Source organism: Harpia harpyja, chromosome 15, assembly GCF_026419915.1.
Source record: "Harpia harpyja isolate bHarHar1 chromosome 15, bHarHar1 primary haplotype, whole genome shotgun sequence".
Classification (NCBI taxonomy): Eukaryota; Metazoa; Chordata; class Aves; order Accipitriformes; family Accipitridae; genus Harpia; species Harpia harpyja.
Window position 1 is genome coordinate 6,158,855 of NC_068954.1, and position 18,428 is coordinate 6,177,282.

Genomic DNA, 18,428 nt, shown 5'->3' on the forward strand with positions numbered 1-18,428 from the left:
TGTCCTTTCTCCACCCACCTTCCAGTTAGCCACTAGCCTTATTGACATTTCTGCCATCCAGTTATATCACAACTGCTAAATTATTATTTACCATTTCTACAGCCAAGCTAAAAGAAACAGTATTCGGTTATTTCACAGCCATGGGAGGTGTGGAGGAGAGGGTGCGTTCCCTTCTAATCACTGCAATGCCTTACTGCGTCATTATAGAAGGTCCTACAGAAACACACAAAAAGATCAAATGCTGGTCTACGGGATTTAAAAATCAACTTAATAAAAAGAGACAGTGAGATTTAATATGTAGTATACTATATACTTGTTATATATATCATATATATAAAAAAGTCAAATGGAAGAGTAAGTAGAGTAATCTGATGGAAATTAAGAGTATGATAAAGCCATTTATACACTTAGTTATATTAAAAAAAATTGATGTTACTTATTTATAAAGTGCTAGAAACCATGCAAGAGGAGAAGTTATTCCATCTATCACTATTTAGCTGGTTTATTGTAAGTCCCAGAGTGAGTGTGGGATTTGAGGATAAACTAATCACCTTACAGACCAATTTAGGGAGAACGTCATAATCTAAATTACTATGTTGAACTCACGATGATAGAGAAAAACACATAAACACATTTCTCTAACCACTAAGGCCTATCTTGTACCTCCAAAGAGACAGCCATGTACCAGAGGAGGCAGACTTCAGCATCAGTCCAGCAAAACCTGGGAAGGATCATACAGCCTTTGTGCCTTAGAAAAAAAAAGAGAAGTATTGCTGTCCAAAGCCACATTGCAGATAGGCGAATGAGCCAGAAATAGCACCTAGATGAGAAAGACGCTCTGAGTTAGCTACCCAGGACACAGTACAATCTGCAGTTTCCTTCTGCTCCTTCTAACTCTGGTCACTTACATACAATCTAACTGCAGATTTTCAATAAATTATCTGATGCAACTGGAAATAATTCCATGAGGTGGAATGACTTCAGAAGAATGAAAAAGCCAGGAGTAATTATAGTGTCTACCTCCCTACTGTTCTGTATGGATGAATAATGTTCTATAACAACATCGCACACTGACACATACAATCTGTACTGTCAAATTAAACGTGACTAAAACAAATAAACTGAGATTGCAAGTTATGCAAGCAGCTGCAGTTTAAAGACTTCAGCAGTTAAGAACAGACACATCTGCCAGTTATGGTCATAGCTGTAGTTAAGCTGGATTTTCGGGTTCGGTCTGCTAGAACTAATATATTACAATTTATTACACTGGGGGGGGGGGGGCGGGAGGAGAAGTAGAAAATGCTGAACTTGATCAACGTATTAGTTTATGGCTTAATCAGTATTTGGTTACAATACATGTATGTCTTCACTTAAGTAGGACAGATCATTTCCAAATTTTACAATCTTTTACTTGGGTATTAGATAATACCTTAAAGCAACTTGTCAAAACCTGAAACCAGAAAGATTCAGGAATAAGCTCAGAATCCTGGAACAATACATCTTAAAATATTTCAATCCAAAACAAAATTTCAAACACAGGATCTACTTGAGAAGTTGTATGCAACTTGGAACAAATTGAGTAGAACTGTATGCATTGTAACCTTACTTAGAGGAACTCTTCTCATACTTATCAAAACTGATTTCACAAATTCACTGCAAAACCTACATTAACTTTGAACTGGCAAGAGAAAAATATAGTACTAGTAGAGCAGAAATACAAGATACACATAACCCAGATTAATGCTAAACTTCAGTTAATTTTGTTTATAGTAAAAACTGTTATCCAGATCAATCTCTCCAGTCTTTCCTCATAAAAACATCATTTATGTGTTTCTTTTGCAAGCTGAGTACAAATGTAATTTTGAAATTAGTTACAGGAATGTTCCTTCATAAGTCTGTAAAGAGACTCAGAGATTTATTTGCTCTATGTAAAAGACTGCCCGGGTACTACTCCATATGTTAAGATCTCCCACCGCCTTTTGCCCCCTTCATAAATAGCGGCAGGATACTCAATAGCAAAAAACCAAACAAAACAAAAAAAAAAAAAGAGAGAAGGAAGAGATAAAATGAGTGTATTTCAGACATGATGTTTGACACCAATAAGGCCAAAGTTCAGGCTGTCTGTCAAGTGAACTCCGCTACTAAAAGGTAAAAATGAAACTGCAATATGACAAAAGGGAGGTCTAAAATAACTACACTCTAAAATGTGGTACAGAAATGTGGTAGCCTGAAAGAATTAATTTTGAAATAGTTTTTTTAAAACTCACTCCATTTTCAGCTCTTAGATCTTTTATTACCAGTTGTGCAAACCCTATCAGGCCTCCTCAGCAAAATCCTGTTGCACTAAGCACTGTACACAGAAGAGACTCTGCCTTTAAAAGCTTAAAAATATCACATCAGCAGCAGAAAGAGCTGTAGTAATTTCTCTCTCTCATGAATGTCCTTCCTGTACTCTGTCCTACTTATAAAACGAAAACTTAGAAAACTAGGAGCAGAACTCTCTCATACCACTCTTGCTGATACGTTTAATGAGGTAGATGAAAAAAGCAACACACAGTCTGATACACAAGTAGCACACCTGGTGCCACTTCCCTTCCGTTGTCTCTCTACTAAAGTGGGGGGGAAGACTTCTATGCATGTTTGCAGAGAAGGATTTCAGCTCAGTAGGCTAAATGGGTTATTTTGGAACAATGCAATCTCAGCACAATTCTGGGTTCAAATATGGTAAACAAGTATGAGACAGAATAGAGAAATTCTTTACAATCCCAAATTACAGTTTGGTTAACCAAAGCACTCCCTCAGCCAGGTTATTATTGCTGTTTTCTTCCACTATCATTCTAAATGAACTATCCAAAGTCAGATGATTTTACTGATCAGCTTCAAAGCAAAGAGGGATAAGCCTATGACAAACTGAAGCCATAAGGTAACAGTCATAAGAGGCTCATGTACTACCATACCTCATCATACAGTAAGAGAAAATAAATGATTATTAACATTCAACTCAAGCCCACGCTCATTGTGTATTGCATGCTAGATAAATTCTGGACTGTTTTATTAAAAACAATCATCCAGAGTGTCTATTCAGCATAATTTCCTAGTCACTATAATCATTTACTTGTTTCAAGTAGAATCAGGGTCTGCATGTGCTCTGCATTCCAAGAAACCTAAGACATATGAAAGCCAACACTCTAAAAAAAATCTCTTCCTGGGAAAGAACTGAACCTGGCATGAGGGGAAACCTCATGAGGAACCTGGCATGAGGGGAATGGCAGCTCTCATCTTTATGCTTGTATCTGCCTCACAAGGGTGAGTCAAGCTTATACATTTAGGTGTAACAGGAAAAAAAAAAAATCAGGAAAACACAAAATAATCAAGGCCATGGTTTAAGAACAGCAAACTAGACTTACCAGCAACAAAACCTACTGTCACAAAGAGATGTAAAAATATCCCATTTGTGTTTTGAAGACTAGGGTTACAAAATCAGATGTTTATCAAAAACCAAGTAGCAGGCTAACTATAACAGCTAAAAAGAATGACAAAGATTTTGGACCAGAGCTACAAATCAGACAGAGAATGTATTTTAAAAGTCTTCTTAAATCATATAATAAAACACTTTAGGTAAAATATTCAACAGTAAATTATGTCTTGCAAACAGCACAAAATGCATATCGTGCATTTTTTTTTTTTAGTTAGTATGTAATCTGAATGACTCAAAGTACTTAGATTATAATTATTCTAAAATTCAAAACTGGATTAACACACAAACACAGGCCAATCTGGCAAAGCACAGCTGTATGAATCACATTTCTTTAACATTGCATATGGTGTGCATTTCTTCAGCAGTGAGCAACAAGTTCCCTGAACTTTCTAACTGATAAGAAAACACTATTTTAGCATACATAAGTACTGTTATTATCAAACAGAATTTGCATTTCTGTATTTGAGAATAAATTTAACATCTAATACTAGAAGAAATCAGGGAGATCTTCCAGGGCATTCAGCACTGAACAAACTGTAATCCAACTCAGGTCAGCAGGAGTTATCCAAATACATCAGTGGGAGAAAAGATCAGTTCAGAGACCATACTTCTGATAATTTCATTTCACATTCGAAAATTTAGAATGTTATTCCTTAAGATGTTGTTATCTCAGAAGGGATGAGAAATCCTAAATAAGTAGAACCACTCCTACAAATAATTTATTTGATTGACAAGGTTGCAAAAGACAACAAAAAGAGCAGATTTTATAAGATCACATTGTATACAGGAAAGAAAATATACCATGCAATGTCTGTGAGTCAAGAAGAAAAGTATGCTCAACCTAGACACTCCACAGGTGACCAGAGGTCTAGAACCACTCTCTACTAGCCTGTTTGAACTGGCAAATATTACTGAAAGTACTACAATGGGATCATGAAAGTTGGCTCCATTACACAGTGAAGCCCCAGTGCACCAGAAGTTTCCCAGCGGAAAGCCTTCATGTTCAGCAACATATATAGATGTTATTTTCCATAACATTCCATTTTATATTCCCAGAAGTATTTTGATGCAAAAGTAAAAAAGGAAATGAAAAGAACAGAAGACACATATCATTGTATTAAGCTCAACAGGGAAGTCTTCCATTTGTTTTAGTTTCTTATGCTTTGCATACACACACACAGTATTTTCTATTCCTTTCCTGTGGGCAATTTGTGCAGCACAGTCAGTAGCATTAGAAAGATCAAAAATACCAGGTTACTCTTCGTAAGATGAAATAACACTAGCAATACAGAGACAAAGCCTAACTCACTTTCCCCCATTTTTCTTAAGTACAATGAAATACACACCATGCCCCAGCAGAACTGGCAGTCACTAGTTATCAGCTTTACAAACTTCTATTTTATGTTAGTTTCCACAGTTTATTAATCTGTTTTAACAAATGGTAAGAGAGAAAATGAAAAAAAGGGGAAAAATACAGATAGACAATATGAGCTTTGTATCCTCTATTGCTTCTGAATAACTACCTGTAATTGTGATGCTTGTAAGCTGAAAATTAACAAAGGCAAGAATAGAAATATGATTGAGTTTTCCTTCGAGCACTGCAACTTCTCCACTAACAGCAATGCCACAGATTAACAAAGTCAGTCAAAACAAGCTTCTAACTTTATTTTTCAACTATTGCAGTAGGCATTTATAAAAGAACATAAGCAAATACAAGTGTTTTTCCATGCTCTGATAACTTTGAACTGCAAAGAACTTGTTCAAATTTGCCTTTTAGCATAAACTACTGAAATTTTTTCATCACCAGAATTACCTTACAGAGTTATAAGCATCTGAAAAAGAAGCTTTAAAAAAATGGAATGCAACTCAAATGTATTGCCTATGCATACCCTTCTACATAAAATGTTTAAGATGTTGCTAGCATTCACTATTCTCATGGCTAAAAATGTATCTCCAAACATACACATACATATATATATGTGTATATATATATAAAAACAGGACTGAATCGTGATTTCTTCACCTGATATAGCCTTCATTAAATTTAGGAAGGACCTTCTCTGCAGTTTTTTTTAGACACTGAAGGTATTCACAAAGGAATTTAATCTCTGAAATGATTCTTCATCACTTTCCCAAACTGAACACTCGAAGTTTGGGTTCTTATTACCAAACTTCTTGTCCTACACTCAGCAAGCCTGTGCTCAGTATTAATTGATTATTCTACCACTGTTTGCTGGAGAAAGAGACACTGAACAAACAGAACTGTCAGTAGATTGGTTATGGATCATATGTAATCTTTATCTTAATGAAATACGTTAATTCAACAGAACAAAATAACCGCTGTGTTAACAAAACTGAAGTCCTTAGCTTAGTTTTTCTTTACTTGATTCTTGTGATATGTAGGTGAACAACGACACAAAATGCACATGCATACCAGTCCATGAAAATGGAGAAGTAAAGGACAGGAGAAAAATTATGAATATTGAGAAAGCATTCAGATACTTTAGTAACAGGGATCACGTAAATATCCCAAGAGCTGCACAGACACGTCCAAGAACTCTTAATGAAATAAAGGTTTAAGAACTAGCCCAAATTCTTACCAAGTCTCTCCCATACTTTGCTGTATGTTAAAAAAGAAAAAAAAATAGATCATAAATAATATATTTATAAATAAAAAGGGAATATGAAGATTTTATTAAGACCTCTACTGCACACTAAGACAATGTTGGAGTATATAGAGATGGGTATAAGCTACAAGCTGGAGAAAGTTGAAGTAAGAACTGCACTTGAAATAACTGAACTGACTTTCACTGTCTGGAAAGAAATAATCAATCAATTAGCAGCAATACTAAAGTGGATATTATATCAATGGATACTATTGTTTTAATACTATGGCAAATATATTGAATAACCAGAAAGCCTTACATAAACCCAATAAATGCATTTTCTCCATTACCTCCATCATTAAATTTATCTTTATAACCTTGAAACATCAAATTTTGATTTTTGATATGAAGCCTAGCTTAAGAGCTAATTAAGAAACTTGGTTTAATTTATACTATATATATTCAAGTGACATACAAAGGGGAGGGAAAAGGCAGCTTTTAATGCACTTAATTCAGAATGTTACCAGATACAATATGGGCATTACGGCTGAACATAGTTCAGCCTCTTAATTCAGTTTAAGTAATGTATTATCAAGCTGATGATTCATGTTGCCACAAGCCTGAAAGATAAATATGGCCACCCATTTACTTGAACTATGTATTTTTACAAAATTGTGATATCAGAAAAGCATCCAGTTTAGGCAGATATTTAAGGTTTTCTTCCTACAACTGTGTCCTCACAGCTACTTCCCTGCACATCAGATGAATTCCAGCAACTTCAGGAAGGCTGTACGTGGCCCATTCATGCATCCACACTGATGGTCTTCAAGGTACAGGCTTCAGCCCACAGGAACAACAAAAATAAATCAGTTCCTCACATATTTGCATTTTGCTCTGATATAAAGCTAACAGCATTTTCAACCAGTTTGCATTAGTGTGGTAATATAGCCTACCATTACCAATGATGCTGCATGTTTGAGGCACAAAAAATGCAGTAGACAAAAAACACACTCTTCAATACAGACGTTTAACTAACTAGCACTTTATACAATAGAATTCAAAGATTTATTATCAATTTGGAGCCCAATCCTACAAATGTTTAGCTGTCATAAAATTACTGAAACACACAAAGCTAAACTGGGTCACCTGCAGGATAAAGTTGTAGGGTGTAGGAAACTGAAGCGTTTCATTCATGTTAGTTTTAAATATACGTTTCCCCACTGGAAAATTTTACTCACGTGATTTTTAAAAGTATTCTATTGGTAACTTAAACTAATCTTGAGTATGGCTTCTGTTCCCTCTGTATATGAGTTTTCAGGGGAAAAAAACACACTGAATCAATAAAAACAACTTCTCAACTTCAGATCACTGTAGTTAGTATTTTTATAAATAGTTAAAACAGCTTAGAAAAAAATCAAGATATTTTACTGGGGGGGAATACCTCTTCATCTGCAAATTGTTCAACATTAGTTTAGAATGTCACGGTTTCCAGAAATTCACTCTACAACTACTGCTTATATTAAAAAACAGATTATCTCAACCAAATTATGAATTTTAATGGCTACTGTGAAATCACAGTTGTGAATGGGCAGAACTATAATTTAAGTGCAACTGACGTAATGTTAGCAGTTAGTTTGGAAACAGGTTGTAGATCAGCCAAGTGAAGCTATGTAAAACAAACCTCAGCAAAATGCACTAGACATGCTGAAAACTTTTTTAAATTATTAACACCTACTGCTGTAAGTTCTATGGTAACATAATAAAATATCCAAATACAAATAAGGGATGCGGGAGTCAAAGCAAGATCTACATAGCATTATGCTCTTTTAAATGATTATAAGATAAATATCAAATAATCCCAAGGTCATAACAATTAAAAGCCAAACATATACATGTAAAAAGTAGTGCACTGTAAATTGACACGTGTTTGGGTGATCTGTGACAGTCTAATACTTTTATTTAACTCTGTATTCCTCTCAAGGTAATCAGTATATTAAGTACTATCACCAGTTTTACTTAATATTATTTACACAGGCATTAGACAGCATACAGAACAGATTTTTTTCTGACAAAACACAAAAATTTCTTCAAATCCAAGTAAATATTTTAAATATTCTTAATGGAAAAACAGAATCATTTTATTAGTTAAAAAAATAATATATATATGTATACCATGAAAAACCTTTACACATTTCAAGACAGCTTTTCTGCAGTATTTTACAATTTCAAGACTCCTATACGTTTCCTGCCTTCTCAAATCAGAAAAATATTTGTGACCTTATCATAAAAACACAATTCTACAAAAGGATTCAGCTCATTCCCTAATGCTGTGGTTAAAAAATAGGTATAGCATATGTAACAGATGTAGCATATGAATAACCTCCTCACCTTAAATGGGATTACTCACAAGCTTAATGTTACATATAAATTTAAGCATTCCAGGGAGTCAAACTCTGACTCAATACTTCAGTGCTGTAAATTATAAACTAATCAAAGATACCACCTTCAGACTGTGAGGCACTGCTGTCCACAGACTTCCAGGATCTCACTACTGGGTTATAACAGGATTTGACATTCTACTTCAAAAAGACAGTTTCTCTGCATTCCTTCTGCCTTTTAAGTCCCCAAAATCCAACAGCCCATTTTTTAACATCAGCACAAACTACCAAACGCCATTCTGGATTAGCACCCAATGTCCCTATATGACTTAGTTTTCACAAGCTCATCTTCTTGGGGCACCCATTTTTTTGTTAGGAAAGGCAGAACAAGTTACTCTTCGTATTACTCCATATGGATGACAATCCATAGGAAATAGGTGATCCTACTCAACTTCACAATAACAAACTATGAAGAGAGAGCCTATTTTCTTTTAAGAAAGTTGTTACCTCTTTTGCACTGTAATGCTCCAGCCTTTACTATTTCCCAGGATCTTAAGATGTCAGCATGGATTTGTTACAAATTGCCTAAACAGGAGAATCTGTAACTTTCTAAATTATGTAGTTTATAAAAAATGTCAGCTTCTGTCAGAGCCTGGAAAGTTCTTTTAAAGGGGTAACTTCATTTTGGGGTCCTGGCCAAAAGAAACAGCTGTCATTTTTTCTCCACATGGTTCATCCCTGGCACTTTATCATTTCAAAAGTCTCCTTTTTTTCCCAGCAGACAATAAAAATGTAACTTTCAATGTGCTCATTACATTCAAGGAATTTCTTCAGTTCCTACTAGTTTAATGAAACTGTGAAAACTGTTACTCTAAAGCACAGAAGATCTGTTTGCATAGCTCTCAAAGTGTAACTGCATTGGTTCTGAAGAAAAAGGAAAATGTCTATTTCTTCCATTTATATGGCCAACAATAACTTCTACATTCTGACAGAATCATGTGTATACTGGCGGGGAGGGTAGTTTCAAAATACTTATCAGGAAGTCCACAATTAAAATGCAGGCTCCCCAGATACTGATCCAAATTGATGCACAGGCTTCTTTGACTCCAAACTTCACAGCTGCTCTTTTGTTTTTTAAACACAGTTATTTTCTCCACCAAAAACAACTCATATTTTCCAGTGTAGATGACTATAATAGATGTGAACAACAACTGAACAGAATTCTCTTGAAGGAGAGAACTAATATTTTTCTATCTGAAAAGAACTCAATAGACCAAACCACTGGGTTTGTAACAAAGTACTCATCTACTTCAGAGAAGTCAGTGCACAGGAAACAGTTCATTATCTCATTCACATTATACTGAAAAATACTCCAGTGGAATGTATCCCGTGCTCCACTTCACAACAATCTGGTAGTCTCTTAAGGACATTGCACTGAAAACAAACTGTATCTTCTACTTTTGGACAGGGAATTCTTTGTAGAATTTAACAGAGGCAAGTAATTCCTTTCACATCTACTGCCCATACAGCAGTTCACATCAGAAATTGTTACATGACAATGAAGGTGGATCTACAACACATGACAGAACAAGCAAGACAGCATTGTTCTCACCACCATTTAATCTGCACAAAATCCTGTATCTCCTAAAAGGAGCAGCAAGGAGCCAGAGGGGATCGTTAGGAACAGGTTGAGTGTGTGAGAGCAGGGAAGGTGGGGGACTTGGCACAGGACATTCAAAAGATATACCATTTTTCTTATATAACATTGTCATGTCCATAACTGACCAAGACGAAACAAAAAAAAAAAAAAAAAGGGCAGTTCAAATGTAGTCTGAAGTGACCTAAAACACCTTTTTGCTCCTAAATGAACTCCTTCACAAGTGCCAAAGAAGTAAAAACAAAGAGCATATATAATATGACACAGCAATACTAAAATGTTAAATATTTCCACTACGTTAAAGGGCCAAATGCAGTTTTTATGCAGGTAAATAATTATTATCTGTGGAGGCTTGTAATACTTTAACTTCTTTATGGTTATGGAAGGCAACTGGCAGAAAAAAAAATATTTATATGTATTTATAAATAAAAATAAAGCTTTAACATTCTTCCTATCCTAATCTTCAGCTCTAACACAATGGAAAGGGGAAGGAGGAGAGTGGAACATTTCAGATAAGTCTAAAAATTAACTCACACAAATTAATAGATATTCAACGATTAATGACCTAAAGTAGAATGATCAAAAGGATAGTATCATGCTAACAGTCAGGACGCATCCATAATTTTAATAAATAAAATTTCCCTGTCATTAAAATGTAGTTATCCATCTATAGGTCAGAAGGTGGATGCTGTAACTATTTTGATTTATATATAGCTGATTAAAAATTAATTTAAAAAAAAAGAAGCAACACAGTAAAAAGAAGCTTTCAAATACTAAGTGTTTTCAATGATCTTGCCAAAGTAAAGATCAGTAGCCCAAAATCCCTGGTTCAGTCCATCCTTCTTTACCTCATCCTATCTTAAACAATATCCTGGACAGTCTTCCAGAGCCAAGTGAAAAGAGCCGATGATTACCACTATCTTTTGAAACCATAGATTTATGTCTCAGTACTCTGGGACTAGCTTTCTCCATTTCATTTTCAACTCTGACAAATGAACACAGGGAAAAATCCTTTAAGACACTTTTGCAAGATTTCGTAAAGCAAAGCTCCCTTTTATGTGCAGCTGACCTCAGCAACTGGCAAATGTGCATCCTCTCCCCCCGCTCCATAAGTAACATTCACAATCATATATTTTTAAAAAATGTACAATTTAGACATGAGCCTCTACAGCCTAGCTCTCTATCTACCGCCTTAGAGGTTAGATTTCTCTTAGCTCTAGGTTGAAATACTCTTTAAAGTGTTTGATAAATCAGGAGCACAAATCCACACGGAAACAAGCTCATTACTTCCCCCCCACCCCCATCCTGACAGTACAGTGACTTGGATACACATAGAAAGGGGGGCGATGGGGGAAAGCTGTGTAGTGGCAGGTCAAACTTTTTGATGAATGTGTTGCTTTCCTACAAAATGAAGATTTGCAGTCAGACCAGTGTAGTAGGTTACCAGATAAAGACTTCTACAGAAGGAATCCTTCTGATTATGGAAGTATCTTTAAGACTGACAAAACCCACCTGTTCAAATAACATGCAAGGTTTTATAAGTTGTAAACTACAAAATCATGTAATATCACAGCTTGGAACTGCGTTTCTAAGAATCCACTGTTAATTTACAACAACAAATAACTTATCTTTTTAACAACTTTACTTCCTATCTGCCAAAACCCAGTTATTTACAAGTGTTCCATATCTTAATTTCATCAGCAACATTATGATCTCAGCCGTCTACTGCTCTGTATTAACGCTGCAAGATGTTAATACAAAATATTTATTTAAGTAAGTATATATGACAACAGGAAGCTTAGCTTTCTTTGATGAAGGACCTATAGAGAAATATAGGTCTCTAAAGACTTCTAAAGTAATACCAAAAATTGCATTTCTTTACTCAACAGGATTCTCTCTCTTTTCAATACAGGATATGTTCTTTATTTATCCAAGTCACCTCTGAATGTTTTACACATCAGAAGTAAAACACTAACAGCTGCATCACTAATACCTGCTCTTCTTTCCCCCATCACCCTTATATACACATTCTAAGAAACCAGCTAAAAGATGCATACAAAATGCAGATATTACCAGATACTTTGACTGATTACTTACATCATACTTTGCAATTCAGGTGTAAAGCTTGTTGATTTCCTTCCACTGCTTGAAGAGGCAACTGTTGACATCGGGCTAGCCACAGTGCTGCTCATCTGAGTAAACAAAGAAATAACAGCACTTACAATACTTTTAAAAAGAGCACATGTATGTTTCACACTAGATATTCAAAAGGGAAGAAAAGCTACTTGGGGTGGACTTGAACGTAAAGGCTCTGCATGCAAAAAGAAGCCTGAGACACTGCAGAAACATAACAGAGTTGATGTTTACTGTAACCAAAGTATTAGAAGCATGCACTATTTTTGCAAGAACATTTATAGGTACCCTAGGAGCACCAATGGAAAGGTGTTAAGATACAAACACTGTTATTCTGGAATACATGGTATTCATAGGCACTGATATCTTACTACCCAAAACATCCTCTTATATTCCTGCAGTAACCTAAGCACTAGTAAATCACATCCATAACATCTCCACTGAGACCAAGAGAAGTAAAATAGAATCTCAGAAAAAGCCAGATAAAATCTGATGAGCACTGAGATCACAAGCTTCCTTTCTAAAACACCAGCTTTATGTACACATATTACTTAAGTCTTTAAAACAGAAATGCATTAGAAAGAGTGGGACCTGAACATCATCATAATACTTACATGACTGAAGGTACCATCTTTATACAAAATATTTTACAGCTTTTCTATACAAATTTCTCATTAAAAAACTCCAAACCAAACCCAGGACAATTCTACTCTTATTCTATGAAGTAATTAACATATCTACATTTTCCTCTTCAATAACAGGCAAGTCAAATGCCTTTAAACAATTTCATTTTTAAAATAACTTAATTTACTAAAAGACTGACACACCAAAATTTATCTAATTATGGAAAACTCCATAAATATACAATAGGGAATTTCATTTTTCCCTTCACATAACTTTTTAACAAAGAACTGCACACACTATGTAAGTCTCCTGATAAACAGGGTATATTGCCACTACATTTCCTCCTCTATCTAGTTTGCTGCACACTAGTAACAGTTGAGTTGTACTGCTTATTTCTTGTACTATTACTAGTAGCAGTGGTAATGGCAATGAAATCCATGTTAATACAGTTTGCTTTGCTGTAAGACCTCTAAAGAGACCCTACCTTTCTCCACTTTTAAATTCTAAAGTTGAGAGACTTCTTTTCTTAAAAACAAACTTAATGTACATGACCAGATTTATATTAAATGCCATTAAAAGCATTGCAATCAATCACAATTATGCTTTGGTTTAAGGAAACTTGTAATACTCTAAATACAAAGCATAAGATATCTTCAAAAAATAACAAAAGAATTAGTGCTTTGAAAGGCTAATGACATAACAGCATATGGATGAACAACAAAAATAAGACGTTTATGCATTTAGATGTAAGTTTAATTTTTTTTAATGCTTTTAAGTAGATTTTCACAGACTTCTGTTCATCTTCAAGCAGATTGTAATTTAGGTCCCCATCCTGCAAGCACTTATGCACATGTGTAACTTTAAACACAAGTTTACTCCCACTAAAGTCTGATTTTAATCATGAGTAGTTACACACCAGGCTTAAGTATTGGCAGGATCCTGCCATTATCAGCAGTTAGCAAAGAGTCATATAATCTGAACAGTCAAATTAGTGAGTTAAAAAAGAAAAAAAGGTAGAAAACATCTATTAACATGAAGGAAGGTGACAGTATTTCTAGGAAAGCTCTATAGACGGTATGGAAGGGACTGAAGAGGAAGCTGCAATGGTACCCACGTACCAGGAACAGCCCAAAGATTTGGAAATTTGTATGTATTTTACTGTTCATTATTTGATTGGGACTGATTATGAGTCATTTTAGTAGCTACATATTTATATCCGATACCACAGTACCAATACTCCTAAATATAAATTAATATACTGTATATTCTATATTTTACCCAGACCCTAGAGAAAGTAGTTAAGGGAACACCTCAGTTAATACTTTCTAAAACAGCTGTAGAAAAAATCCTGAAACATACCAATCATATGTGCCTTAAAAACTGAATAACATAAAGACTTAAGGGGTTAAGTTTAATTTTTTTTAAACTAACTACGTAATTTAAAGCATATGGCTATTTTCTTTGAACATCCATGGCAGATATTTTGTTTTATCCATGAGGTTCTATTTTGCTAATTTATGAAGTATAATCCCACAATTCCCCCAAAACATGGGACAATTCCACAGTTGCCTCCTCACAGCATAACACTTGTGATTCATGCATGTCCTATTTTGGAGTAAATACTTTTTATGGTTCCTGCCCTCCATGTGGACAAGAATAGTTTAATTAAAAAAACTTGAAGGGCTGTACATCTGTATAAGTATGAGTAGGTTTGAGAGCTGAAAGCTTATCAGCTACTGCTTCACTAAAAACTTGGTCTTCCTATTGCAACCAAATGATTTAACTTTCAAATCAAGCAGGTGTACAGCATTTTCTTGACCTAAAAAACCAGCAGCTTGTCAGGCTTTGTCAGACCCTTTACAATAATTACTTCCACAGCCCACATTTTGTTTGATGGTTTAGATAATTAACTTCTTTACACATCAAAGTCCCGTCATCCGTATGTTCTATTTCCTTTCTTCCGGACATTAAAAAAAAAAAAAAAAAATCATTCAAAAGCAGAAGCACTCTCAAATCAATTTTCTTCAATAAGTACAGCTAACATGGAACTGAAAAGCCTACTGTAATCTTCAATGGGTCAATATACTGTATTTCTTTCGGCTCCAAACTGAAATGCAGCTGTTTACCATATTCTACAAAATGAATTCAGATGTTCGGATTAGGTCACCGATTATTTCAACATAAACTCTAGCAAGGAGAAGATAACTTCTGATTAACACTATTTGGACTAGTAATTATGAGTTCCCATCCAAATAGGTCCAGCTTTTACAAATTCTTTTCCCATGAGTAAAATATTGCACTCAAATCTTTAGTAAAAAAATATACATTAAAAGGTATATATATAATCATAGAATGGTTTGGGTTGGAAGGGACCTTAAAGATCATTTAGTTCCAACCCCCCTGCCATGGGCAGGGACACCTTCCACTAGACCAGGCTGCTCAAAGCCCCATCCAACCTGGCCTTGAACACTGCCAGGGATGGGGCAGCCACAACCTCTCTGGGCAACCTGTTCCAGTGCCTCACCATCCTCACAGTGAAGAGCTGCTTCCTTACATCTAATCTAAATTTACCCTCTTTCAATTTAAAGCCATTACCCCTTGTCCTATCACTACATGCCCTTGTAAAAAGTCCCTCGCCAGCTTTCTTGTCGGCCCCCTTTAAGTACTGGCAGGCTGCTGTAAGGTCTCCCCGGAGCATTCTCTTCTCCAGGCTGAACAACCCCAACTCTCTCAGCCTGTCCTCACAGGGGAGGTGCTCCAGCCCTCTAATCATCATATAAACAAAAATATATATATATTAAAAAAATATACAGTATAAATACGTATTATATAGAACATTATATATATTATATATAAATACAAATTACATATATTGTTCATAATATAAATATTTAAAAGCATCTACTGTAATCTCAATGCCTTTTACACTAAAGAGTCACAACAGAAAATAGTACTTGTTCCATATGAATCAGCAGAACAAGAGAGTTCTCAGTTGAGGGAAACAAATTCTAAGTAATTTCTCGTCAAGTTTAGGCCCATCCTTCTCACAAAGTAAGATACGTGGGCAGACTTTCATTTCATAGCCATCCTTCATATCCATATCCACTCTGAAATTACCAAGCAATGCTAACTCACACTGATGTTTGTACAATCAATAAGTGATCTGTATAACCCATCTACTCAAGATCCAGTTGAGAGAGTATAAGAATTGAAATTCTACGGCTTCTAAAACTTGAATTTCATATACAGGCTATACATTTATCCCATAACTGTAGAGCACCAAATCTCTAAGCCATTTCATATCATTTGGGACGTATATAAGCAGTCTTAAAATATGTATACACACACAGTCACCAACTCCATCTTTTGAAATACTACTAAAATACTTTCACCAACCACCACTGCCAAGATGTCACATTAGGATCTAAGAGAAAGGTGCACCCAAACAGTCACTACAGAACAGTCCTCCAATACATCTCTTCAATAGTTGATCTAAACTCCATCAGGAAGAGCAAACATTACTATTACCTACAGCTTTCACTTCACAAAAAAAACCAAGCCAAAACCAACCACAACACACCGAAGTCTAAACTGGGTCAGTTTAAAACAAAAATGGATTCTCACAGATTTTATCCAATGTCTCTGTTATAGGCTAAAGAAGTTGTAGAATTACTAAAAAAAAAAGTGTCGCTGCATAAGTTTTTCATTAAATAACACGTTACAGTAGAACTTACTGTTATGATGACTTAATTCATCAAACATATATCTAATGTGGTTACTGCATCAGCCCTCTTTTCTTGCCTTTCATAAATACATTTTGCATACAACCTGAAACCACGCAAAAATTTGAAGAGTGACATATTTTCATTTATATAAACCCAAACAAAACAGGAAGGAAATAAAAGCCAAGATGACTATGAATCAACACAAAATTAAAATTAATGCTTTTGTTCTCACACCCTCTACTTCAGAGTAATTAGATTAACTAGTCTGTTACCACTGAGTATTTTACTGCATGCATGACCTCACCAGCAGATAAGAGAGTGTAAGATAACAGTCTTCTAGGACTGGAGATGGAAGAACTTAATTAACTACAGGAAATACAGATTTTTGTTAGTGTACTTCTTTTAAAAAAAAAAAAAAAACAAACAACTGTAAACCCTGTTGAACACATGCAAGATTGACTAAGTGTATGCTCAAAGTTATATTAAAAAAAAAGTTAAAAACCCAATAACCCATAACCAACTACTGAAGTACATACATTGTTTTGCTGATCACCCACTCTCCCAGTAGTGTGGAATAACTGAAAATTAAAACACTAAGTATTAAGTCCTTAAGCTCTCCTGAGCTGTTCAAGCAGGCTGGAACTAGAAACACTCTAAAGGGTCTTAGATGAGCACGATGCACAGATGACCAAGATTCTACAACAAATTAATGATTCAAAGTGTATCATGAAACTCTTTCATCATCCTCTAACCTGTTCAGGTCCAAAAAAATCAGCTTTTGTGTAACAATTAAGAAATGCCTTTGCTTATACGCTATAAGATTAATAACTTCCATACTCCCTAAACACAGCCTCTTAAAAGCCAAACAGATAAAGCAAAGGCACAAACTTTCAAGGAATAGCCAGACCATGAATCCAGGATTAGAAGCGATCTGTGGGCAGGCAGTGACACATCTGCATCAGGTCTGCACACAATAATATTGTTCAAAGCTAGAGATGCAATCTCAGCTTTCTTTCATTTTTTAATTAACTAACAAAGTATCACAAAGTGGCATGCATGCACTATTCATGCTAAGGATAACACATTACATCTGCTACTGCTGCTTCCATTTATTACCGATAGACTAGATGCTTATGATAGTTTTATTTTAAAGTGAATACCAGAAAGAAATATTCATCTGAGAGCTGTCAATGCACAGCCCAGCTTTCACCACCCAGACAAATAAGCATCTCATCTTTAACCGTGACACTCTTTCTTGGAATGAAACAGGCTTGGAATACAACTGAACATCATTTCCCCCTTTCCACTTATAAGGCAACTCAGTCATTCATTCCCATTTAGAAGTTACAGTAGAAATACGCATGTCTGATAACAAAGGGTAAAACAAATTTTCAAATACATATAGGCATAGATTTTGGTCCAAAGAATAAAATGCATCTTATTGATTTTATCTTTAAAACTGTCCTGTTCGACATCCCTGGAGATAAAATAATCCTTAATATTCCATTTATACATCTCGTAATAAAGTATCTTTGTGCATTAATTTTACCAAAGACCTTAAATGAAAGCAGTAAACAAGAACAACTCTCTCTCACTGACTTTGCAGGGAAAGAAAAGTTACTAACCAACTACAGACTAAAGCGTAACCTTCTGACTCTATTCTGCTTAACAACCACTGTATTTTACTTGAAATGACTCTACATGTCCTCATATTTTAAGCTATTATTTGTCCACCCATGAGTTAGACATGACAGTTATTTAAGACTCTTCTGAAACAGACCACAAAATGGTCTGGACTACTGAAAGAATATTAATACACAGATGTGA

General features: G+C 35.1%; 2 protein-coding genes across 13 annotated transcripts in view; one reads left to right on the forward strand and one right to left on the reverse strand.

The window, feature by feature from the left end:
* Positions 1-18,428, reverse strand: part of SUPT3H (SPT3 homolog, SAGA and STAGA complex component) — a 281,438-nt gene that overhangs the window by 258,327 nt on the left and 4,683 nt on the right. For 7 of the 8 annotated variants that reach the window (XM_052809356.1, XM_052809361.1, XM_052809364.1 and 4 more), the window contains one exon: positions 12,217-12,311. In XM_052809356.1, coding sequence (XP_052665316.1) covers positions 12,217-12,311 — 95 coding nt within the window. Of the gene's footprint in view, positions 1-12,216; positions 12,312-16,610; positions 16,705-17,137; positions 17,568-18,428 lie in introns of those variants that run through there. The other variant, XM_052809360.1, reaches the window with a different exon arrangement.
* RUNX2 (RUNX family transcription factor 2) overlaps positions 1-18,428 on the forward strand; it is a 222,981-nt gene that overhangs the window by 22,675 nt on the left and 181,878 nt on the right. The gene's annotated exons all lie outside the window — the stretch shown is intronic.